This window comes from Arachis hypogaea, chromosome 4 (genome assembly GCF_003086295.3).
Source record: "Arachis hypogaea cultivar Tifrunner chromosome 4, arahy.Tifrunner.gnm2.J5K5, whole genome shotgun sequence".
Lineage (NCBI taxonomy): Eukaryota > Viridiplantae > Streptophyta > Magnoliopsida > Fabales > Fabaceae > Arachis > Arachis hypogaea.
Genome location: NC_092039.1, coordinates 4,475,606 through 4,502,225, shown reverse-complemented (window position 1 = coordinate 4,502,225; position 26,620 = coordinate 4,475,606). Strand labels below are relative to the sequence as shown.

Sequence of the window (26,620 nt, the reverse complement as noted above, 5' to 3'; positions counted from 1 at the left end):
TTGATAATGACTAATTGATGTTTAAACATCACAAATTTTTCTGGCCCCTAACATTCCTCTTATTATTATATGGAGACTATTTTAATAAAGACACTAAAAATGTCCTTTTTTAAGATGTTTATATGTGTCAGGTTATTATTGAACATCTTTATTAAACCAGTTAATAATTTATTTTTTAATAAATCAGAACAAAATCGGTTTATTATAGCAACAATAATAAATCTAATTATCTACATTATAATTATTAAATCCGGTTTGATTCTATCGAATTACACAATCTAAATCAAATATCTTAAAATTTCTTGATAAAAAAATAAATATATCTCTGACTTTTTATTTTGTAGACATTTAAATCCCTAAAAATTTAAAAATACAATTATATTCCTAAAAAAAATTGGTTTATTATTATTGTTATAAAAAAAATCAATTTTATTCTAATTTGTTAAAAAATTCAAAAATAACCAATTAAGTAATACGTCCAATAATAATGCAACAATATGTTTTTCGCGTCTTCATATAATAAGGTATCGTCACCAATGCAAAAGAATGACACGTCGCAATTCTTATTTCATTTTTTCATTTTTCATTTTTCTTCACCAACAACCAATTTGGTGATTATGTTGACAATTTCACATGACTGTTATATCTCATAAATTCATATACCAAGTTGATGATGCAAATGAAAACTCTTTCAACAAAAGTAGCGCGCATCACCATGATGACGAGGACGAGCTGTAACTGAAATTAGTTAGTGGTTTGTTAGGTTATTCAATTTTCCCGCCTTCGGTACGTACACGTGTTATGTGATGAATGCAATACCCGTTTTGCCATTATCCAAGAACAATTCCATAGGGACCTAAGTGTCATTGGATCAAAATGAAAGGTGCGCGCGCTTGGATGTCACAGAATAGATGGATGCGATTGCGTTTAGGATAGCATGGCTGAATTCTCTCTATTTCACACACTCTAAGAGGGACTTGAATTATTCAAGAAGATCCAAGATATTAATAGCATTAGTGCATTACACACACATTTATCATTGAACTTCCTAATTTCTCCTTCTAGCAGTGGTGATCGATCAACCAAAAACGCAATAATGGCAGCCTCCGGCAGCGGCCGGATTTCATTCTCTTCCTTTGCTTCTCTGCCACGTGGATCCACCGCCGGAGCCAGTGGTAGGAGGAACCTAGACTTCTTGAAGTTTTCCAACGGAGAATTCATGGCTGGGAAGAAGCTGAAACGACTTGAGCTTCATCAACCACGACGTCGTTGTAATAATGATGATCATAAAAATGCAATTTCCAGGGTCAACGGTAAAATCGTGTCTATTATCAGTGAGGTGGAGGCTCAGGTTAGCTTCATCATTTCTTCAATTCTTATTACCATCACAATAAGGGAATATCATAACGTCATTCCAGGCGATCCTAGGTCATTTAATTTGCATGAATTGTTCATTTAGAAAACTTTCGCCCGTTATTGTTAACTGTTAATTAAAGTTGAAAATGTCGTTAAGATTGGAATCTTGTTGAGGTTAAAAGAGAGAAAAAGCTTCACTGAGATACTCGCTATAACTATTTACTAGCTAATGTTAAATTATATGCACCGTGTTAATTAGCAGTTCATACATAATATTGGTTGATTGCTTTAATTTCTATACATTATGTTAGAGATAAAATGGGGAATTAATGCAGTTGAAGGAACTAGATTACGAGAGCAAGGACCCGAAGACAGTTTTGGCAATTATACTTGGTGGAGGAGCTGGAACTCGTCTCTTCCCTCTCACAAAGCGCCGCGCCAAACCTGCTGTAGATATATCTCTCTTTTTCAGCATTTCTATTTTCTCGTACATACCCTTATTTCATTTTTTTAGTGAAACGTACTTGAATTAATAAAATGCATAATGTTAATGTTGTTGATAATTGCTATGATGATGATGATAGGTCCCGATTGGAGGTGCATACAGGCTGATTGATGTGCCAATGAGCAACTGCATAAACAGTGGGATCAACAAGATATACATTCTGACTCAATATAACTCTTGCTCGCTAAACAGGCACATTTCACGTTCTTATAGCCCTGGTGGAGTACTCACCTTTGGAGATGGCTATGTTGAGGTATATGATGAGTTAATTAGACACCTATTGTATTGCGTGTATTTACTCAGGGGTGTTTAATATCTTATGCTCTTTAAACAAATTAGTAGATTAATCAGCAAATGAAGGGAGCACTTGTTCTGTTTTCAGGTTCTTGCAGCCACTCAAGTTCCAGGTCAGGAGGGTCAAAGTTGGTTTCAGGGTACTGCTGATGCTGTAAGGCAGTTCCACTGGCTATTTGAGGTGCTAAGCTATTTCATATCATGTCTTTTATTTCATGCATTAATCCTAACACATATAGTCTAATTGCTTGCTTGTTGACAGAGACTATAAAACTTTGTATTGTGCTATATATGTTGTTCTGTTGGCATATGGTATACAAAGTGTTGTTAGTTCCATTTTTTAATTAATGACAATGTTTATTTGTTGTAGGATCCAAGAGCAAGGAACATTGAGGATGTATTGATTCTTTCCGGGGATCACCTGTACAGAATGAACTACATGGATTTGATTGAAGTAAGTCATCATCACCATCATTGTTTCTAAGATTTCAACTCTCAATTCAATTTGCATTTTAAAGAATTAAAATAACTTTATATTCTTTATACACTTCAGGTTCACCGGGAGAGCAAAGCTGATATCACACTTTCTTGTCTTCCAGTTGATGAAAGGTAGGTTTCCTCTCCAATACATTTGCTTTTTACAAAGGTACACTGCTTCCACTCAATCCAACTGTAGAAGAGAGTGAATTGGCTAAGGATTTGAAAAAAGAATGAATACAGAAGTTATTTCTCCTAATATGAAAACTTCCATAAGTTGAAGATCTTTATTTGCTACTATATAGTGAATTAGGTAATCAAGTATTGTAATTAGCCTGCGCAAGTTTACACCCAAGTAGTATCATAAAATAGCAGTATCCTTTTATGGAAGATCACTGATTCTCCCCCTTTTTTGGTTTGTTCTCAAGTGCCTAAACTTTTAAAGTCTCATTTCTGTAGTAAACTAATAGGTTAACATACCATTGGACCATATTTTATTTTATCAAGATAATGACACTGAGCTTTTGTTGCTGCCCATGCAGTTGAATCAACTGTGTGCTTTTCTTTTTGTCATGTCTATTCAAAATTCTTTCCCCTTTAAATACTATATTAAAATTCTGCTGTGTGTTCATGTAGCCGTGCCTCAGATTTTGGTCTAATGAAGACAGACAAGAAAGGAAGGGTGATTTCATTCAGCGAGAAGCCTAAAGGAGAAGACTTGAAAGCAATGGTAAAAAGCACAACTCATGCCTGTTAATATCAAGTTTTCAGGATATTGGTTTCCTGCTAATGCTGCTACATAATTTAGCAAGTAGATACAACACTTTTGGGACTTTCACGGGAAGAGGCTGAAAAGAAACCATACATTGCTTCCATGGGAGTGTATGTGTTCAAGAAGGACTTACTTCTTAATCTACTAAGGTACTGCTAATTTTAACTTATATCTTGTAATGTGAAGTTCAATAATGACATATAACATGACAATAAATTGCTTGTTCAAATATAGCATGCTAATTAATTTTAACAAAATTTATTTCATTCAGATGGCGCTTTCCAACTGCAAATGACTTTGGATCAGAAGTCATTCCTGCTTGTGCTAGTGAGTTTTGCATTAAGGTATGTCTGAAAATTCATTATTGCTTATGGTTTCACTGTTAGAAATAAAGTATCATACACATGATTGCCCTGCTTCTCCATCTATGTACCATGAACCTAACTGATTGAATTATCTCCAAATAAATACTCGTAATCTAATCATAGAAAATAACGAATGCATACCAAAACCAACTGTGAACCTAACTTTCTAGTAACTATGATTAAACAACTCTTCATTGGACAGAGCCAAAATGTGCATGTCTCTATTCTAATGTTACAAATCCTTAAAGCAATAACTTATATGTTTGCAGGCTTTTCTCTTCAATGACTATTGGGAGGATATAGGGACAATCAGGTCATTCTTTGAGGCAAATTTAGCCCTCACCGAACATGTAAGTGTCATGTTTATCATAGTCTAGCAGCAAGTTTACAATTATGTTTTTATTTTCTACCAAAAATACTTCATTCCCTGATTTCCATTGATTAGGATTTAAGATCAGTCACGTTATGTTTGTAAATTCAGCCATCCAAGTTTTGCTTTTACGAAGCAGGAAAACCAATGTATACATCAAGGAGAAACTTACCACCATCGAATATTGACAATAGCAAGGTTAGTATAAAAAAAAAAATAATACTAACTTGGTAGTATTTTTATAACTAAATATCAAAAGTCATATATATAACTGGTTTAAGGGTGTGTTCAACTGTTTAATTAGACTAAAACATTGTTATTATCCTTATGCAGATTGTTGACTCAATAGTATCGCATGGATGCTTCTTGACCAATTCCTTTATAGAGCATAGCGTAGTTGGAATCAGATCCAGAATAAACTCAAATGTTCACTTAAGGGTTGGTGCACTAATTCTTTTTAACTAAGCATGTACATACATACATAGATACATTCCTTGTTCATTAACACGCATACTCTTTTCTCATATTTTGATGTGTGTATTTAGTGTTCTCATACAGCTTTCTGTTACACATTTATATATGCAGGATACAGTAATGCTAGGTGCTGATTATTTCGAAACTGAGGCTGAGGTGGCAAAATTGTTAGCTGAGGGAAAAGTTCCCGTAGGAATAGGAGAAAATACAAAGATTAAGTACAAATTCCAGCTCTCATTTTCATATATATACATATATAATTGTTAATTTAAACAAAATTCTGAAAAGCCATTAACTTTTAATTTGTATAAATTGAGAGTTTTTTTTTAAAGCGAATAAAATGTTTATTTTCTCTTGGTGCTGATCCTCACTTCTTGCATATGCAGGGACTGCATTATTGACAAAAATGCTAGAATTGGAAAGAACGTTATAATTGCAAACTCAGAGGTACCACTCTTCCGTTTAAAATAGTATCTGATTAGGACCACAATATTAGGTTATGCACCGGCTACCAATAAATGATACCCTAGCTTTCTTTATTGGCAATTGCGATAGTGATGTATTCTCATAAGTTTACGCACACAACAATCTTCAAATTCTCTGTTACCGAACATAAAATTTTCACCAACACTTTTACATTACTCATTCCTCACTGCACATGTAGATACTTATCTTTCTACAAGATTTGTGAAGACAGAAACAAAGTTGTTTATCAATAGGCACCTAACAAGAGTTTAGGCATTGAAATATCAGCATGGAACACAATGACATGATATGTTGTAATGTGAGATAATGATTTTACATTATATTGTGAAAATATAAGTACGTACTAAACTTGGATTTGCACGAACTAAATGCAGGGGGTACAAGAGGCTGATAGATCTTCAGAAGGTTTCTACATCCGTTCTGGAATAACCATAGTATCGAAAAACTCAGTAATTAAAGATGGGTTCATGATATAGACTACTTCACCCACCATTTGTTGTTTGACCTTTTTGATTGTGACATGAATCGACAAGATAAATAAATAAACTACACTTTTGGAATCAGTATGACCAGCCAGCTTTAGAAACTCTCATTTATTAATACAGAATTTTTTATAATAACGTATAGCAGAAAAAAATAATTTGTGGGTGAATAATAAATATTCATAAAAATAGTTTACCAATAAAAATACTTTATAATTCTTATAATGTAGTTGGTCAAAATAATAAAATTGGGAGCCACTAGATAAAGATGTCTAAAACATTTTTTTTAAAGATGTTTTCTATTAATTAAAATTTAACACATAATCGATTAAATCGTGTTATTTTTGTCAAAATTAGATTAGACAAATTAATTTAACCGAAAAATAGTGAATCAAATTTGAACCAGTTTAAATTAATATTATTTTTAATAAAAAATGAATACAATACTCTTATTATAGAAAATAACTAAAATACTTCTATTAATTTTGAAAACTCTAAATTCTAACCCTATAATAGAGTAAAAGACTAAAATTTAGAATTCTCAAAATTTATATATATAATAAGAATATTTTAGTCATTTTTTATAATAAAGGTATTGTAATAATTTTTTATAAAAATTAATATTAATTTAAACTCATTCAGATTTGATACACTATTTTTTCGATCAAATTAATTTGTCTGACCTAATTTTGACAAAAATAATATAATTTAGTCATTTATATGTGTTAAATTTTAGTTACTAACAAATATCTTTAAAAAAAGACGTTTTAGACGTTTTTATCTTAATAAATTTTCTCGGTTCCTAGATTTAAAATCTAAAAATAGAAAAAAAAATTCTGACCTAAATCATAAGATCTCAGCCCTTGTCACCGACACGTATGAGTTATGTGCACCCACTCCATTGTGCCGTACAGCTTCTTAGATCGATCATATCTTTTTTTAATGACTGATAATTGAAAATAGCGATGGATACGAGAAGCAATAAAAGGAGAAGACAACTACAGAAAACAAATCGTAGAAGTACAAAATAGAAGGCAATCGTATTCGTATCGTAGTCGTAGGTAGGTTTGTAGCACATAATGTTAAGCAGAAAAGGGTAAAAAGAAATCCAGAAATCAAGCTACTGTTTATTATTATTATTATTATTATTATTATTATTATTATTAGGTTTAATTACTTTGGTTCCTATAGTTTTAGAAAACTTTCAATTAGGTCTTTATACTTTTTTTCTTTTTAATTGAATCTTTACATTAATTTTTTTTAATTAAGTTTTTTTAGTAGTAATTGGCTTAATTTTATAGAGACCTAACTAAAAAAAAAGAATTGATACAGGAACCTAAATAAAAGAAAAAAAAATGTGAGAACTCAATTAAAAAAAATTTGGTGCAATGGCTCAATTAAAAAGAAAAAAAATATAGGACTTAATTAAAAATTTTGCGAAACTATAAAGACCAACAGAATAAATTAAACCTTATTATTATTATTATTATTATTATTATTATTATTATTATTTAACAACTTAATTAACTAAGAAATCACTAAACTAATCATGACATAGTCCAATTATTCTTATTCTAATCTGTAGTGGTAAGAAGTAGATTAGGTATTACGTTGATTCCATCAAAATCAAAAGCGTCTGAATCGGATTTTCCCTTCATTTTCCGCTTCCTTTCCCTTTAATTCTTTTCTTTAACCCTTCACACACTCTCTCTCTTTCTCTCTCTTCAGTTTTAGGGTTCTTCACCAGAGTCTTCTCCATCACATTGTGGAGCTAACCATGGAAAACTTCACCTTGTCTTCGTCTTCTTCTTCATCTTCAACTTCTCCTCCTTCATCATCGCACATTGCAGGTGCAGCTTTCGACGACTATTCCGAGGACTTCTGCAGCATTTGTTTGGAGCCATTTGGCATCAATGACCCATCTACTGTATGATCCACCACTCTTGTCTGTTTTCCTTATTTGCATTTGGGTTTCTGAAAAAGTTTCCAACTTTGATAACTGATGGCCTCCCCATTTGCTTGTTGCTTCTGTCCCCTGTTGAGCGTGAATTGTTTGAAGATTTCATTTTTGGCTTGAGGATTTCATGTTTGTGTTTGTCTGATGAGTTCCTAATCTTTTGGATATTGATGTGCTTTCGAACTTGATATGTATTCACCTCAGTTGATGGGTTCAAACTTTGAGTCTTATTGCTTTGATTCAATATGGTTGGTAATTTACTCTTTTTCTCTAAGTAAATAAAATAATTTGCATTTTGGAGATCTGTTTTTGTTTGAGGACTTTCTATACTTCAGCATTATAAGGAATGATACATTGAATCATTCAAGCAACCGGAACTAAAATCATATAACTTTTTAATCCCAAAGGGTATTTGAGGATTGGGAATGCTGAATACTAATCATTTCTTCATCAATGAGATTTCTATCTGTTTGGATGTGTTTAATTATGCTTTATGTGTGGATGAGTTGCAACCTTAGGTAATCAGAAGGGAAATTGGCTAGCGTTGATATTAACGTCTAAACTTAAATGTTTAACAGAATATTGAATTTTCCTTTTCATTTCCAGATCACCTCTTGCAAACACGAATATCATCTGCACTGTATTCTTGAATGGTAAGGCTACTTGGTGTCAATTTTTTGATCCCGTGGGATCATTTAGGAGAGTTGGTTCTATCTTTTTACAAAATGGATGATGGTCTGGGTTATTATTGGTAGCTTCTGATGTAATTCCTGTTTTCTTCAGGTCAGAGAGAAGCAGAGAATGTCCAATATGTTTGCAGCTGCTTTCTTTCATTGATCCTTCTAGGTAATGTTTTTCCTCTTCCAACACTGTCACTATCTCCTTCTTCCTCAATACATGTCTTTTTTAGTTAGTAATTTTCATCAAACACCTTTGTTTTTGTAGCCAAGAGCTTCTAGCTGCAGTGGAGGCTGAAAAATGTTCAAGGTCAAGAAACATATATCCATCTTCATTAACTAGTTCCCATATTCCCCATGATCAGCTCAATTATGACTATGTAAGTGAGACTTGTCCAAGAACCGATAGTGTTAATGGACTGTTTGCTGTTTCATTTTTTCCCACTTTTTACCCATGTTGCCTTGATAGAAGTTACATTTCATTGATGTGATGATATCCATGCTTAGAAAATTATTTTGTTGCAGGGCGATTCTTACTCAGATGAGTCTGATATTGATGATCAAATTATGCAACACCTAGTTGCTGCTTCCAGCAGATCTCGTTTTCTCCATAGACGGGAAAGGCAAAGATCTTCTAGTGCAGGTCCATCAGAGGTGTTTGTTTCCAATCCTCCTGTGCATGTGTCTGCTGTGCGACCAACACTCACCATTTCACCCACCGGCAGTAGTTCACCAACTTCTGGTGTACCGTCTACTGTTCACATTCAACCTCCAACATCTGCTTTTCCCCCAGTTGTTGGTGAAGTTGCAGGAATTACTATGGCTGAGAATGATGTTCCTTTCAAACCCAGGTACCTGTAGAGTTGTGGCGTCTTTTATTTATTGGAAGCTTTTTCCTAGAGTTTTCACTTAACTGATTTTAGTGTGTTTACTACTTTGTGGGTCATGTTCAGAGTTCTGTATACCCAGTCACCATCCAAGAGTGGAAGGAGACTAAATACCCCTGAGATGTTCTCTATCCCTGAGTCCTTCAGATCCAAATTTTCTGCTGCTTCAGCCAGGTAAACCCTTTCCCCACGTGGATTTGAGTGCCCCCAAGCTATTACGATATAGTTCTAATATGTCTGAAATATTCCCCCAGGTATAAGGAATCAATAACCAAAAGTACGCGTGGCCTTAAAGAGAAGTTAATTGCTCATAATGCCTCAGTAAAAGAGCTGAGTAAAGGTGTTCAACGTGAGATGAATGCAGGAATTGCTGGTGTTGCACGGATGATTGAACGCCTTGATCTTTCCTCAAAGCGATCTAATTTTCCTCCCACTCCTGTTGGCACTGGGGGAAGTTCGGGATCCCCTGTAAAAGGAAAGTCAGTCGATGAGAATGACATTGACATGGGGCGTTCTCCTAGCATATACACTGAAAATGTGGTTCAGAATGTTAGGTCAGATGCTCCTTCAGTACCTGGCATGGTTGTTGGTCGAGTGGTTGCTGGTCGGGTGGAAATTCATCATTGTGTTCAGGTTATTCCACCTGTCAAACCTCCTTATTTATGCTTCCCAAGTTAGTTGATTAAAAGTAGTTAACTGTTGCCTAGATTCAATTTTATGAGGTTTTAGTAACCACAGGATTCATGTAGCCAACCCCACCTAGTGAGACAAGGCTTTGTTGTTGTTGTTTAGTAACCACAGGATAAAAGAATAATAAACCTTGATAAGCTTCGCGTTTATTGTTGCCTTGAAAAAAAAAAAGAACAGGGCGACAAGCCGACAATGGCATTTTTGAAATAATGAATGCAATATATTTGCTTAAGAAGTGGCCTAATGCTTTGAATGTGTTTACTTTTTATTCAGAGTGGAAAAGATGCTGCTGTGAGGACATAGCAACCTGATTCACTTGTCCAATGGAGAAGTGCAAGAGACGTGTTTGATGCCAATGTACCTTTTGGTCTGCGTCCTGCATTATCAAAAATTAATGTTCTAGTGACTCAAAAGAAACTTTGCAAAAATTGTATGTTATGTAAGATCAGTTTATAGATCCAGCGGAAGATTGTAACATGAATTCATTGAATTGACCCTTTTGGTACTTGGGTTTATTTCAGTGAAATAATTTGGCGGTTCTCTAATCTGCAGATTATTCCTATTCTCAGTTCTCACTGGACAAAGCCCTTGCATATTATGTGCTACCCATCACATGATATGTTCTGTTTCTGTTGCAAATGAGCTTAGACATTCGATTTTATTTCTCCCTACTTGGTAAAGACAAGGTTTTGTTGTTGTTTTTGTACTAAATGGAGTGTTTGAATTATACCTATATGTCAAATATTACACTATATTTAACATGAGGGTTAACGAATAGACTAAATTCTTAATTTAACCATAAAAATCAAAGCCTTGGTCAATTTTTCTCTAAAGAGTAATCTATTAAATCCTGTTGTGTTCATGGACCAAGTGCCTGGAGAAGCCTGGATAGTGTCTAGGAATATCATCGGATCACATAAAACTGATATATGAATTTAACTTTTATTTTATTAAAAGAATTAAGATGATAATTAAGAAGATAATAGGGAGAGTACTCAACACATACATTAGATACGAGAAAAATCTTTGCATGTGTAACACAGCATGCATCTTAGAAAAGGGGATCACTAGATTAGTGTGAAGTGACAGCTAAAAAGCTAGTCAATAATCAAAACTAAAAAACAAGCGAACTCCCAGTTCAGTCAACTAGAAGCACAAGGGTGCATTTTTATTGAGAACTCGTTACATTACACAACTATCCAAATAAACATGATCTTCAAATCTGTCCCAAAATGGTGTCTGCACCAGAAACCTTGACATCGGATGGAGCTTCTTCAACATTAAAAGCCTTCACTTTTCCATCTACCACGTATGCTGACCACCTAAACACAAACCGAAGTACAATTTTCAGATATTGAAATCAATAATAGAGACATCATAGATATGTTTGTTGTGTAGAAACCAAATGCTCTCGGGGAGTATCCAGCCAACCAATTTAACAAGTTCTTGCCAACATCAAAACCAAACAAATTCTCATGTTAGTTCAATCTTAGTTCAAGGAGGATGCACATAACATACCTCTTGGATCGAGTTCCAAGCAAAGCACTAGAGAGATCAGTAACTAAATCCAAGCTTTTGTGGAAGCTCCCATCGAAGTCTCCATAAAACTCAATCTGGACAGTTGAATTTTAAACCAAAATATGGATCACTCATAAGCAATGCCAAAAATAACAAGGATGTGTAAAATGTAGAATACTGTAAAGAGTATATGGAAGTTTGTTGGTTTGTTACAAGATGTTAACGAGCATCAATTAGGACGTTATTGTAGTTCGTTGCCATTTTCTTACCATATAGCTTATATTTTAGTCCAATTTTAATAACCTTTTCACATTCTCCATTTTCAATCTGTTCTCTCTGAAAGTAAAAACTCATCAACAATGCAGATGCGGATGATCTCTAAGGCAAGATAGGGAGGACTTACAGCATTATTGGCTTGAAGCTTCTCTGCCCAAGCATTCATAGTATATGGATCATTAACAGCCACACAAATAACAGAATCAATCCCCTTGGCCTTAAACTTATCAATATTTTCCTTGTACCCAGGAACATGTTTGTTTGAACAAACACCTGTGTATGCACCCTTAGACAGATAGCAGCCAAAACATCAATAACACTATCTTGAATCAAACACAAAGCAAAAGAACCACGTTAATTTCAAAAGTACATTAAACTTATTAAAAAAAAAAATTTGCCAATTTAACTTACTGGGAGCCCAAAGATGACAACTTTCTTATCCTGCAACATCAAGAAACGCAAATTTGTGAATTAACCAAAAAAAAAGATTAAAATACTCAAATTAGTCCTTCAAAACCCTAACATAGAAATAAATATTACCCTTAAATCAATAATGACATTAAGGACCAGATTAGACGTTTGAAAATGGGGGAAAACAGCAAAATGAAAGTTAGAATTTTCGACCTTGAAGATGTGATTGAGAGGAGTGGTGGAGAATTTGGAAGAGACACCTTCGTCCCAGGTGCGAGCTTTCTGGAGAGAAACGTTCGGTGCGGCGGAGACTATGTCGGTCCCCAACGCAACCTTGGCGTACGACCTCATCCAAATAGCCGCCGCAGCAGAAACCGATTTCATCGCTGAAGAAGAAGAAGCAGCAGCTGCTCGCTTTGCCACAACCCACGCCATTGCTACGTTCGACTTTCTCAAAACGACGTCGTTTTTGATATAACGGTTGGTTGCCGTTTCAGCCTCAGTTTCGATCGCACTCGATTCGAGCCTTGACGATTCGGGAAGGAGGATACACGTGGAAAATTCTTTCTGTTATGTTTATTGGGCCGGGCTTTCTCGCATCATTATTTCTTTAATGGGCTTATCATATATGGGCCTCTATTGGGCTATACTGTTTTGCGTTGTGCCCCAGATCAAATACCCAATGCCATGACCAAAAACTTATATGTCTATTAAAAGAAAAACTCCACATACACATTTCCAAATTCCAACTATATATTTCTCAACAATTTTTTCTTTAAATGTTATATATTTTTCAGTAGAAATATGCTATATATCAGCTGTATTCAGTTTTCGAGACAGAACACAATATATTTATATAAAGAAGAAAAAGATATGTTCCATAGAAAATTTTATTTTAGATTGAAACATTTTTTTATTTCTTTATCTTTATATTTGTGTTTTTGTTTTTATCTAGCATCATATAGAACCTTATTGAGTCACCAAAAAAATATAGAACCTTATTAAGAAAGAAAGAAAAAATATGCTAGGAGAAACAAACAAACATTCAATGCTATATCCTCTAAAATTATAATTAATCTGTTTTTATGTTAAATCAGAAAGGTTATCCTCAAGTCAACGGGACCAATTACACCATTTAATCACTACTTTTATTTTGGTTGATTGACCTACCAACTTTCCAACCAACAACGACCTGAATTGGGCTGATGAATTTTAATCTATTAATATTTTTATTTGATTACGAAAATATAAATCTTTTAAAAGTATATTAGTTTTATCTTTGATATTATAGATTATATTAGAAAAAAAATTATAAAATAAAATTATTTTTACGAAAAAAAAGTTATAAGGGACAAAAATTTTTATTAGCTAAGAAGATCAGAATCTCCGTAAATAAAAAAATTAAATAATAAATTTTTTAGTTATTATTTTCATGTGAAAGAGTTTAATTTTTTACTAATAATTAATTTTTAACATTCATTATCTAACACTTAAAAGAATTTAATGTGTATATTTTTACATTTAATTAGATATTAAGTCTGTTGCACAAATAAAAATAATTAATTTTTATGTTTATTGTTTAAAAATAATATTTTTTTCTCTCTATATATATAAATATAATTAGATATTAGTATAAAAAATTTTATATTAATAGTTATAAAATTAACTCAAAATTAATTTTTTTTCAAACAATTAAATCTTGATTCTAATTATTAATCACAATATTAGTATTCTCTCTAAATTATATATAATAAATATTTAAAGGAAGAGATGTAAAAATATAAATTAAAAAGATAAGCGATAAAAATTATAACTAAATAAAAAAAATAAAAAAGTATGCATATTATTATTATAATAATAATAATAATAATAATAATATATTTTTATGTGAATAATATTATGAAATATTTTTAATTATACTTTTTTGTGTCTATTTTTAATTATATTTAATTATAAATTATATTTTTTATAATTTTATGAATTTATTTAAATTATATTATTGTATTAATTCTATTTTTTGTAAATCAGAAAAATAGAAAGAGATAGAGCATGAGAGAGAAAAGAGAGGAAAATATAAAGAACAAAAAGAATGAGAGAGAGAGAGAATTTGTTTATTTTAATTGTAATAAAAGAATATTTCATGACATATTTTGTTTTATTAAATTAATAATATAAAATATAAATTATAAGTTATATATAAAATGAGAAGAATAGAGAAGCAGATAAGAAGAGATAGGAAGATAAGAGGATGGAGAAAGAAAGTTTAGTTATTTTGGAGAAAAATATTTCATCTCAATTTTAATGAGAGAGTGTCATATGATATATTTTAGTTGTTAAATTAGTAATATAATATAGCTATATTTTAATTTTAATTATAATTTAATTTTAATTATAATTAGAAAATGTTATGTTACACACTTTAATTGTTAAATTTGTAATTAGTCATTGATAATGATTTATAAAAAAGATAAAGTGGGTGAAGAAATAAGAGAAATAGAAAGAAAAAAAGAAAAAAAAAAAAAAGAGTGAAAATAGAGAACTCTTTAATTTAAAAAAAAATTATTTTAATTACAGAATAACATATAATATATTTTAATTATAAAATTACTAAAAACAGGTCAACTCTTCTAGTCTTTTGTTTGGCTAAATCATGGTGTGGCAGAACAAGTAGAGCAAATTGGCTCATTTGTCATCTATAAGTACAGCATGCTATTTTTCATCTTTTCCTTAACCCATTTTCCTTTGCCAGATATATGTATTAGTTTTCTTAAAGTAGTACTCCTTTGTGTTTAGTTGTATGAATTCTTTTTTTTTTAATGTTACTTATGATTTTAAGGATATTTTATTTTATTTTTTTTTCCTATTCTTTTAAACTAGAATTTTTATGTTTCCTATATTTTGAGAAACGCTTAAAAAAATTAGACAAAAGAGAGGACAAGAAAGCCTTTAGCTTATGGTCTTACTTGGCTGCTCAATCAATATATTTTATGACTTTAACATTATATTTGATAGATGAAATATAAATAAAAATATTATATATAAAAATATTAAATTAATATTTTTTGTATTTTTTTGAATAAAAAATATAAAAATATTAATAAAAGATATTTTTTATTATTTTTATTAATTTTTATAATTATATATTTTTTAATTTTTTTATTAAAAAATAAATTAAATCTTTATAATTTTTTATATTTAATTTATTATTAAATAAAATATAAAAATACTACCTTTTATATCTCTATTTTTAATATTTTATTTTTAGTGTCTTATCGTATTTTTAGAATGGAAAGCAACCTAATTTCCCTCTGAATGGTCCCTCATTTATTAATGGCAAAGAACTGAAGGCCATGTTGGTTGTGAACTGTAACATGCTAAACATGAATGAGGCTCCGGCCAAGCTCTAAATTCTCAAAGTTCTATGAGGATTAGCGGAAAACATGTTCTTTAATTTATGATTGATGTGATACAGAAAAGAACTTTGTCATAGGAGATTTTTTGTCAGATTTTTTTTTGAGGACAAGCTTCAGCTAAGTTAGTTAATGTATGGTTGACTAATTTAATGGTCTCTACAAACCTACAACTAGACACAAAATACCTTCAGTAGAATTTTGCCGGCCATAATTCTTTTTTTCTTTTTTTTTTTTTAAATTTATAAAACTAAAATTTTTATTTGATTACAACCTTGAAATCAATCTTGGTGTCTAGATCATTATCTTAATTAAATTGCAAGAAATTAGACGGCTACTCTTTTTTATTTTAACCTCCTAAATTTCAATTTGCTTTTAGCACAAGATGAATTTAAAAAAAAAATTCAAAATTCTTCCATTCACCAACATTAAATTAATTAAATGGTAAATAAACTTCTATATTTAAGTGATTGATTTAATAACTGATTATTTTTTACCGTACATATATCAAAATAGATAGGGATCGATTTAGATTTTTAGATTTTTTTAGAGAAGTAAGAAGTCTATCGAACAAATAATTATGGACCGAAAATGATATTTACTCTTATTTTTTTTGTACACACGTAGTATACTATTAAGAAATGATTAAAAAAAAGTATACTGTTAACAAAATTAGCAAATTTTTTAATTTAAACATTGGTACTAAAATTTGAAAATAAAAAAAGCTTATTGAGTGTGTCGGCAGTTGGCTGAGCTAGAAAGTTTCTTGGAAGAGAGAAAAAGAAGAGAGGATGAGAGACAGCCACAACAACAGCAAATCTTACCATTCACGAAAGAATCATTCAATTTTAAATGTCATTATTAATTATTATTATTAGAAATAAAGCCAAATAGCAAACACTTTTCCAACGGTGCTAATAGCATCTTGACATCTAGTGAATCATAACGTGAACTGAACAACATAATATAATATAATCTTCTTAATCATGTTTATTCTAAGTGACGACTTTGTCTTTTTAGTTGTCTTGCTGAAAAGTAATTGTTCCAACCTTTCCCTTTAGATAGTATTCATGCCCAAAAGTCTTTTTTTTTTTTTTTTCACTGGTATTCATCTGCATGTCCGTTATTATTTGTTACTAGCCAGAGGAAAGTATATAATATAGTACTGTTTTTCTAAGTAAATAAAGCATATGAATGAGTTGAAATTATAGATACTTTAGTTTTCTCATTTATTTGTGTACTATCTACTATGTATTGAATTATAAATATTTTTCAAAATAAGTAATGTATTTGAATATGAATGTACCAAAATGATATGGTGACAATTTATACTTGCCCTCTTTATTTGTTTTTGCCATTTCTAGCATTAACAAAGAGACAAATGCATATGGCATTTGAACTAAAAGACATGTTTAGATGATAATGAATGTAAATGGGACACAAAGAAAACTATGGAAGAAAGAAATATTAATCAGCATTGATATTATTGAGTGAAATAATAAGGACAAACTTATGAAATGAGGCCAGATAATTATAATGGTATGCTTGTCCACATTGTGGAGGGTTACAAAACCTAAAGTTTGGGTGAACCTTCCTACATAAATCACTAATATTTTTTAGGCATATGGTTGGTTTTCCCATGTACATACACAATCACCTACACATAAAATAAAATAATTGAGACCACATAAATAATAAATAATAAGATGAAAATTCAGGTGCAATCAACTTCACGTGAAATTGATACTTGAGAGCCGTTAAATGATTTAACTGATTTGACTAAATTTTCATCTAACGGTTCTCAGATATCAACTTCACGTGAAATCGACTTCACATGAGTTTTCACCAAATAATAAATATTGCCTAGAGACTAAAGAATTTTGACAAACAAATAACTAATTCTGGCGCAGGAAATCAAATAATTAGAGAGACTTTTGCAAAATTATTCAGTTTAATTTTTGAAATCCTCAGACATTATAATAATATTATTTCTGGGAAGGCTTGAAAGAATTCTTGTTGGGTGGTTGAGAAACAACCATTCTTGTTGTATCTAATTGAGAGTGCTTTTGAAATTTTGCATATGAATTATTGGATCTCCCTCTTCTGTTCTTATTTCTTCTTGGTTGTGTTGCCTGTGGGATGAACACCCCTGTTCCTTTGCTCTCTCTCTTCAAAGATTGTCCATAGAAAAATGCAAATTGTGGCGGTTTAGTAGGATATATTGCTCCAGAAAATGCCTGAAAATATTAGTTTAATCCATGTTAATTAAGATTATATATATATATATATATATATGACATGCATGACAAGAAAAGAAAGAAAGAGAGCTAAGTGAGTGTGAATTAATTAATGAAATGAACCTGAAGAGATTCTGCAGGAGAAGTAATAATAAGAGTGTCTTGTTCTTCTTCTTCTTCTTCTTCCATAATTAAGAGAGCAATTTCCTTGCTCAAATCTTGAAAGAAAAGATCATCTTCAAGTTCCATAGCAACTTGCATGCCAGTGCAAATAGTTCTAATAATCTTTCTAATGGATTCTTTCTAATTAATGTTAAACTCTTTAAATTATGTCTATGTGTGCTTGAAGTGCCACAAGTTTATTTCTTCTCTCCAAGGCTTCATGGTATATATAGGGAATTGAAGAAGGGTAAGGATAGGTGGGAGAGTTAATTAACATGTATTCTTATTCTATTCTATTTCATGTGTTGGATCATCAAAAATTACTAAAATGTGTCTCACTTGGTTTATAATCAATTGATTTTTGCTTTTTGTTTCTTATTTATAAATGTTTATTTTCTATTGTCATAATTTCATAATTTTTAACTGGAAACTCAAGTGCATTCGGCTCCACGTGAAGTTGATAATTGAGAACCGTTAGATGATTTGACTGATTTGACTAAATTTTTATCTAACGACTCTCAAGTATAAATTTCACTGAAGTCGACTGCACCTGAATTTTCACTTAATTTTTATATATATTCAAGAAAATGAAACGGAATTTTTATTTTTTTACAAAATAAAAAAAAACAATTATTAATTAGAACTTTAGAGTTTAGACCAAGTTATAGTATCTAAATCTAAAAATCGTGGGATCAAAATATAATATTCAACCTATTTTATAAAATTTAAATTGATTGGGTAATTTAATTTGAATCTCTAGTATTAACTTATTATTACAAGTGTTTTACACTTTTACCCAACTATTATGTGGGTTGGTGTGGGGTCCATGATCACAGTTGTCCAATCTGTCAAAGACCCACAAAAAATACCCTCTCACAGTGAATAGGCCACAAGGATCATGCAAGTGTGCTTCTGATGTCAATGATATTATCGTTGCAATAATTAATTTGGTATTGCATTTTTATTAACTAGTTTTTAAACTAATCGAGTTATCTATAATTAAAAAAATTAATCAATTTGATCCTCAAATAGCATATGTCATAAAATAATTTATTAATAGGTGGAGTCTATAATACTTATAATTATGGTAGTTAAATAATTTTAACACCACTTAAAAATTAAAAAATATCACTAAAATTAAAATCATATTTTTACACTTTGATAACGCTTTAATTTAATTTTAGCCATATTTTTTAAGTGTTTTTAATATTTTTTTAACCACTATCATTACACTAACGGTAAATAGCATACCATTTACGTCCGACACACGTATTTATTGTATCTAACCGTATTTTAATAAGAAATAAATAACTTTTTTCTACATTTGAACATACTTAAATACCATAACGTGTTAATATTTCTAATCTTATTCTTAATATGTATTCTTAAAATGAGTTTAGAAATAATATATATTCTTATTTATTAAAATAAAAATATTTTAAATACTTTTAATAATTAAAAAGACATTAAAATCAATTAAGAAATTATTTTATATTTTAATATTAATAAAATAATAAAATATTATTATAATTTATCTAAAAATATTTTATATTTTATATAGATGTTGTGTTCCTGTACTTTATAAGATTTTAAAATTCGTGTGTCCACGTATCCCGTATCGTATTGTGTCTCATGTCTATGTCAGTGTTCGTGCATTATAGCATACCATGCACCTTATTAATATGTTATATTATATGTCATGAGACATGTTTTTAAATTGAATGTCACCTAAAGTAACTAATTTAAGATGGTCGAATAGTTAACTCATTCATACACATAAGTATAGAAATTTGAATTTCATCTTGTACATGTAACGACTCATTCACATATTCTTAGATAAAATTTAGATTTGTGACAAATTAATTCTTCACCTGTCGTATTAGAAAATTGACGAGGCCAACCAAAAAAAATGTGACACAGTACTTAGTGGTCATTGTCAGCATCCTATTAATGGGGTTAAGACAATTTTATTTACGGTAACAAAATTCAAAATTAAATTAACTAGAAATAAAGAAAAAAAAGGGTTCAAGAAGCAAATTGATTGCAATTGATATGATTATTATCCTGTTGAGCTTAAAGAGGGTGAGGAACAGCCGGCAACAGCTTATTTCCAGATATCTAATCCAGATATTCAATCCACACTTGGTTTTGTGGATGGCCCATATATTCTCTCTTTCTCTCTCTCCTTATCATACCCTTAAAAAGGTAACTTATGGCTCAAAATATTCATGTCATGTGCCATTTAGTCACAAACAAATAAGCTTTGGTCCCCAACAAGGTTATTCTTATGGATCTTATCTGTTTTTCTATCTTCCCCTCATTGTTCATGGTTAAGATTAAATCAATCAGACAAACATGTGTGGTGTCGGTGCATCTATATTGAGTTCATCTTCTTACAATAAACAATCCCATGCACCTTTTCAGAGTAATAGTGTAATATAATCCAGTTACATTACTCAATGGGCAATATAGTAAAAAAGAACATGATCATGTTCATTTATTAATCCACTTGAGCACTTAATAAAGACATCTTGATAGTTAACTTATGCATTCTATAATCTATAAAATATTGTTTTTTAAGCAAATTAATATGCTACACTAAGTTTACTAAGAATAGAATATGTGATGCCTCTGAATTGAATTTAAATAAATAATAATTTCAGCTATTGAAAGAACTCCTAATATCATATTCGTTCCATGTTATCAAATTTGAGGACATAAGAAATAATAAGAGAGTTTATTTTAGAAAAGCATTTGATGAGTCTTTTTAAGACGACATAAAGAATCAGAAGCATAAACAACTTTTGACATCTTGCTTCAAATAAACAACAAAAGTTGAATTGTTGTTTTATCGAAGCAAATTACACAAAAAAAAAAAACATTCTTTTTATCCTATAAAATTACAAACAACCACACGCAAAATATTCCTTGGAATAACCTATAAAAGATCTTGCGGTTATCGAATGGGGTTAAGGTAATTAACCACTTCAAATCTGTCTACCGAGAACACAATAATGAAAAGAATGTTGAGAGCACGAGATTATTGAGCTTTGTTGTCACTCATGAGTCTACGTCACTACTCTTGTGATAAATATTGCTTGGTAATGGGTATTGATCAAGCTCTTTATAATGTAGTGATTGATTGATACACTAAGATTTGTATAGCTATGACTCAATGTTGCAGATATTTCGAATTGCTCGCGAGATTATGATTCCAGTTTTAAGTCGAACCACCCTAATTCCTTCTGTAAAATATGTACCTAGAAAAATATACTAGGTGAAAGTAAGTTCTATGTTGTCATCTCAATATCATCAATGTGTAGCGAATAAATTAGCTTATCAAGTCAGCATCAGATATTAATATTAGAGTACTCTTCTTAAGTCACTTACTTAGGGGAGGCAACATGCACCCTACTCGATCCCACTCGATCGGGTAAGGTTGCCAACCCAATCCGCAGCGAGTAGGATAGAGTGCGAATAGAATCCTCGTGTGGGTCGGATAGGGTGCGGGTTGAATTTCAATCCTACCTGACCGACCCGCACCCTATATATGTATATGTTATATACTTATATAAAAATATGTTTCAAGTGGTTGTTAAACCAAAAACCTCTCACTAAATGCAAAAAATCTTTAGTCATTAAAAGAAGATCATTAATTGATAATTTAATATTTTTTTTACATAAAAGTAAGTTCTATTTTAAATTATCATCAAATTATATAATAATGTTGCATTTTTTTTGTAACCTGCAGGTAGGGTCAAATACCCGCAAAAAAACGAATAGGGTTAAAGTTGGGATATTCTCAACCCGCAGATTAAGAATGGGTAAGATTAAGTTTATATAAAAATCTCAACCCGTAAATAAAATTTGAGTTGCCTCCAAACCCTACCCCCGTTGCCACCCCTTTACGGGCGTGCTAATACTCCAACATGACACTTCACCTCATTTACCGAAAAATTGTACTTCTTAGTTGTTATTTTCTCGTTTCTCGAAGTGTCAAATTCACTTAGAATTGCATAAAGTGTCACCTCACAAGCTGATTGTAATACATGACTTGTAAATCGATTGGTTTAAGCCTAAATCGTATAATAGATCTCAGTTTCAGTGTAAAGCACCTACTTGTACAAGTTTATACAGGGTTTTCTATGTTTTTAAGACCGGTTATTTTTCCTTCTAAATGCAAGTGCTTAGGTGTTTCTTTATTCTGTAATGCAACCACAGCTCATTCAGCTCGTGTCTTGTGGCCTTAGCTGTACGCTAAGAATAGCCTGATACCGAAATTGTCAATCTCATATATCGTTAAGTGATACATGTGCATACTATTCTAGCCCAAGTCAAATTGGAAACCTATCAGGATCAAACATATTCTGAGTGAACTATAACTTCATTGAGCTCCATCAAGCTAAGAATATGCTAATATTGAATAGACAAAGATCATGGCCATGTGGGCAACAATAAAAAAACATATCATCAAATTTCTATAAATAAGTTTTACAGGGTAGAAACTATCAACCTTGCCTTACCAATATTGGCAATTTGTTGAGATCTTGAGGACTGATAACGTCACTATGCTTGTCAAACCTTCAAATTTTCAAGCAGTGAAGTATGTTTGGATTTCCAAAATTATGCTCCACCAGCTGTATCCATATCAGTAACCCCATCAACTCCCTTGAAAGTGACTCGTAATTTTCTCAGACAGGAGACTTTTTGGTTGTTCTTGTTTGTCATACCATTCACATGTATAACATCCTTGGAAAGTTTACCCATAAGTTCGAAAAGAGGCAAACACAGGTTTGATCGCGTCATCTCTTCCAATACAGGGGGAGCTTGCATGTACAGATTCTTACCTCGGTGTGTGATGCTTGCTTTTGTTAATTGCAATTTAGGATGCTCCTCCAGAAGATTCATAAACTGTTTCACACAATTTGTTAAGTATTGCAGTAGAAGGGAAGTAACCAAAGAAGCATCAAAATATATGACTCGGTAAAATTCAGCTAAAGCGTAGTCAGAAAATTTACTTCAGTTATCAAAAGTGCTACAGTACCGATAACCGAGTTTGTTTGTCAAGAAAAGGATTTTGTTGGCAACACTGAATATTTGAAATTTCGATATTTTGTTTATCGAGATACAAGACCCCGATGAACTTAGAAAGAATAAACAAAGAACTTGAAACACGAGTGTTTATTGGATTATATGAAGTTCCATGGTTGTAAAAATAACCTTTTGTAATGTGACTGAAGTGTCCACTTCAATAAGTACACCTGGACCACAGACAAGGCAGTCTTTGTCCCTCTCAAATTCCGCTACTTTGGTATGGAGGCCTTCAGATCCATTATACCTACACAAAGTATGCAGGAATTAATGAACACTGCCCATATGTTACATTTGGTGTTGAACTCAGAATAATAATGGTTAAATATGAACTAAGAAAGTAAATTCAAATGCCCAAGATGTATGGGTAATGCATAAGTATTTTAAAAAAGAAAAAAACAAAGGGACTGGACAAAAAATGACCTCTAAAACTTAAAGTAAAGTGCAAGAATTTCTTGTCCATTTTTCATCTTCGTGTCTTGTGTGTCAAAACTATGTGCATGAAAACATTCAACAACAAAAAATCACACACATGGAATAATAATTGCTTCAGAATATAGAAGAGAAAAGACACACGTTAGATAGTTTGACATAGTTTTGCTGCACTCTGTTGCAATCTTCAATGTTTCAAGAGTGCACGCGGCTGATATAATTGCATTCGTGGAAGCTATTGCAGGTATAATGTTCTTCACAACACCCTGTCCAAGCAATTAATTACTCGGTAATAAGAAAAGTATACTGACATGAGGTCATGAAGCAACAATTTAAAGTTTTCCTAGGAAGAACTGGCATCCCAAATGATCTAATACCTGGGTAAAAGAATAAGTAACTCCTGGAATGCCAAAAAGCTCAGCCCTCTTAGCAGCCTATCAAAAGAAACAGAAAACTGTTATAATAGACCCAAAAATGTAAATTAACAGGGGTTATCAGGATCCAATTTCCAAAATAATGTTACCTCATCGTAAACCCACTTCATATGCTGAGGGTTATCAGGATCAAAAGCGGTCCCACCATGAGCCTGCAAATTATTTTGTTCCAGTTATGGATTTTTAAGCACAACAAAGAGAGAACAAAGAGACAAAGTTATGAACTACCTCATTCCATTTAATCAAGTGTGCATATTCAATACAATGGGCAGCAGTTCTGGGGGTTTCTGCCAAAGTGCACAAAGGAAACTTCACTTGAGGTGGGAAAAGCCAAATTGTACACTCAAAGCAAGGTGTAACCCCAGGCAAGATAACCCTAGCGTGGCCCTTGAAACCTTCAGTACCACCATCTACCATGGGTTTGATTGTTTCTTCCAGTGGATTGTCATCAGAATCATATTCTATCTCATGGCAGGGGGAAAAAAAAAAAGAAGCTGAAATTAGTATAAGCAATCAGCAATGAAACTGGCAAAGATGGATATGGATGGAGCGAAAATATAGGAAGTTGGGGTCAGACATGTCACCAAGAAATGACCTTAGACAGAATGACATACTTTGCATCAAATGCCTATATATATGATGATTCTTTTTTTTTTTTAAAGGCAGAGTCGAACAGTTACATCGGCATGATATATTAATGATCAAAAGACATAAGAACTAAACTTAAAGATAAGTCTTAAGGACTTCCATAGATGAGAAAGATTCAACAGCTCACACGATAGAATTGACATATACATTAAGCAAAGCCTATGGTCTGTTCTATTAAAAATCTATATAGCCTGTCCTGCATTCAGATAAAAGAGAACATTGTCTTGGGCAATCAACAACCAACATAACTAAGACACTATCTAATCTTTCATGGACAACCAAGCTCAAACTGTGGGATATGGCTTAAAAGTTGTTCTCGTTGTTGTCGTCTTCATCCATTATAGTGAATTTCACCCACTCTAATAGTAAAACTAAGGTGTTGTTTGCGAGTCAAGATAGAAAGGAAAAGGAAAGACATTGAAAGGGAAGGAAGGGGATGCAAAAGAAGGGGTTTCGAAGGTTTGCCTTCCCCTTGTATGAGGCGAACTAAAACCACTAAAAACATGGGAACCGAAGAAGAGGGATTATGAGGGATTTGCAGGGTTTTTAAAAACCCTCAAACACCTTTTCCGATTCATGTTGCCTTCAATTTCTTCATTTTCCATTCTAAATTCAGCTCCCAAACAAGGCCTAACAGACCTACTGACCAAAATTTCTGAGTGTCTAAACATCTTTACAATTAATTATGTAATCACACCAAACACACACACACACACTCTTACTTCTATGCATTAGAATATTTGGTTTGTATTTTATTCATTTGCAGCCTTTCTATGTATTAACACATAACTGAAGGCACGTTCCATGTGCATAAGTTAGACTTGCAAATCCCTTCTTCCTAGGAGAACAAGCATCCCGTTTGCTCTCACTACTACAAATAATATTGGATTTACGACTTTCTGTATCATATACTATCTGCTTCAATAATGGTTTATTCTGTTCAATTTACGTTTTTTTTTTAACTTCATCCTCAATTTCAAATTCATAACTGAAAGAATCGTAACGAGTCTAAAATCTACTATTTTCCACAATATATATTTTATAAATACCAGATTATCTGGTTAGTTCTGTTAATCTGTAAGGTGCTAAATTTAGTTACAGAAGTATAAATATGACCCTATAAACACAAGTGCAGACTAAACCTTTGTTTCCATGCATGTGTGTAAAGCTGTCACAAGTCAATGTTTGACCCACACACTACTATTTAAGATTCGATCAAAAAATCAACCACTGAAAGAAAGCAAGCAAGCAAAATTTAAAAGAGGGATATGCAAACCTAGGAAACTACAAGCAACGTTGTTGATGTAGCTGCGAGCTTCAACGGAGTCAAGACCAAGAGCAATAATCATGAAATCGTTATAGAAATCGATGTCTTTGTCCTCGATCCTGCAAAAATGAGGGACGATGTTGACGCCACTGATCCTCTCCATAACGCGCTTCGCAGCTACCTCAGCCTTCGGTTTCCCAACATCTTCAACCCTAAACAAGAAAAAATCGCCCAAATCGATTAGAAACTACGAAGAAGAAAGAAGGGGGGAATAAATGAATAGGTACCTGAACAAGAACTGGCGATTGAGGTTGGTGACTTCGATGCGATCCATGTCGATGACGTCGAGGTTATGGAAGCCGGAGAGGGCCAAGTCCTTGAGGAGCTCGCAGCCCAAGCCGCCGGCGCCGACGACGAGGACGCGGGCGTGGTTTTGGACGTCGTCTCTAAGCTGGGCGCTGGGTTCGAACCTCGGGCCGACTAGGTTTCCGGGGCGAAGGAGGAGCTTGTCGAGGTCCCTAGACCGGCTCGGTTGCGTTGCAGCACTCTCTGCCATTGGAACCACCTATCACTCTCACTCTCACGCTCCCGCTCACTCCACCACCTCTGTGTTCCACACCCTGCTTCCGTGCTTCGTTTTTACGCTCTTTCCTTCGGAATCGGACCTTACTTCCTCTTTTTTTTATATATTAGTTATTAATTAAATCCCCTATAAGGTAAGTAAGTTTATGATGATGCTAAACAAGATTATGAGCTTGTTTGGGGGTGAGTTTATAAGATGAGTTTATGGGAGAAAATCTTTTTTGAATTATCTTTTTTTTGGAAGATGTTATAAAAAAATAAAAATAATTTTATGTTTTGATATCTTATATAAATTTATTATGTAAAAAATATATTTTTTTAAAATTTTTTTTAAAATAATGTATATTATAATTTTTTAAA

General features: G+C 32.1%; 4 protein-coding genes across 4 annotated transcripts; 2 read left to right on the top strand and 2 right to left on the bottom strand.

Annotated features, from left to right (window-relative positions):
• The first annotated feature begins 693 nt into the window (after positions 1-693).
• Positions 694-5,665, top strand: LOC112795887 (glucose-1-phosphate adenylyltransferase large subunit 3, chloroplastic/amyloplastic). The gene is made up of 15 exons (XM_025838070.2): positions 694-1,351; positions 1,692-1,805; positions 1,941-2,114; positions 2,244-2,336; positions 2,526-2,609; positions 2,709-2,764; positions 3,269-3,362; positions 3,441-3,553; positions 3,676-3,748; positions 4,039-4,119; positions 4,251-4,337; positions 4,473-4,577; positions 4,725-4,831; positions 5,000-5,060; positions 5,474-5,665. Exons 1-15 carry the CDS (start codon positions 1,097-1,099, stop codon positions 5,573-5,575), a joined length of 1,599 nt encoding a protein of 532 aa, XP_025693855.1. The 5' UTR covers positions 694-1,096; the 3' UTR covers positions 5,576-5,665.
• Positions 5,666-7,135: 1,470 nt separating this feature from the next.
• On the top strand, positions 7,136-10,354 carry LOC112795885 (E3 ubiquitin-protein ligase RHF1A). Its single transcript, XM_025838068.3, has 8 exons — positions 7,136-7,508; positions 8,145-8,191; positions 8,322-8,384; positions 8,484-8,595; positions 8,741-9,066; positions 9,169-9,276; positions 9,357-9,735; positions 10,066-10,354. Exons 1-8 carry the CDS (start codon positions 7,359-7,361, stop codon positions 10,093-10,095), a joined length of 1,215 nt encoding a protein of 404 aa, XP_025693853.1. The 5' UTR covers positions 7,136-7,358; the 3' UTR covers positions 10,096-10,354.
• Positions 10,355-10,722: 368 nt separating this feature from the next.
• On the bottom strand, positions 10,723-12,565 carry LOC112795886 (peroxiredoxin-2F, mitochondrial). The gene is made up of 5 exons (XM_025838069.2): positions 12,211-12,565; positions 11,998-12,027; positions 11,714-11,872; positions 11,311-11,405; positions 10,723-11,114 (listed from the first exon to the last, which is right to left on the bottom strand). The coding sequence occupies exons 1-5, from the start codon at positions 12,430-12,432 to the stop codon at positions 11,009-11,011; spliced, it is 612 nt and encodes a 203-aa protein (XP_025693854.1). The 5' UTR covers positions 12,433-12,565; the 3' UTR covers positions 10,723-11,008.
• A 9,513-nt stretch (positions 12,566-22,078) lies between these two features.
• LOC112795883 (NEDD8-activating enzyme E1 catalytic subunit) lies at positions 22,079-26,429 on the bottom strand. Its single transcript, XM_025838066.3, has 8 exons — positions 25,966-26,429; positions 25,688-25,890; positions 23,992-24,224; positions 23,853-23,915; positions 23,707-23,763; positions 23,474-23,595; positions 23,027-23,144; positions 22,079-22,717 (listed from the first exon to the last, which is right to left on the bottom strand). Exons 1-8 carry the CDS (start codon positions 26,232-26,234, stop codon positions 22,430-22,432), a joined length of 1,353 nt encoding a protein of 450 aa, XP_025693851.1. The 5' UTR covers positions 26,235-26,429; the 3' UTR covers positions 22,079-22,429.
• Between the last annotated feature and the right edge of the window lie 191 nt (positions 26,430-26,620).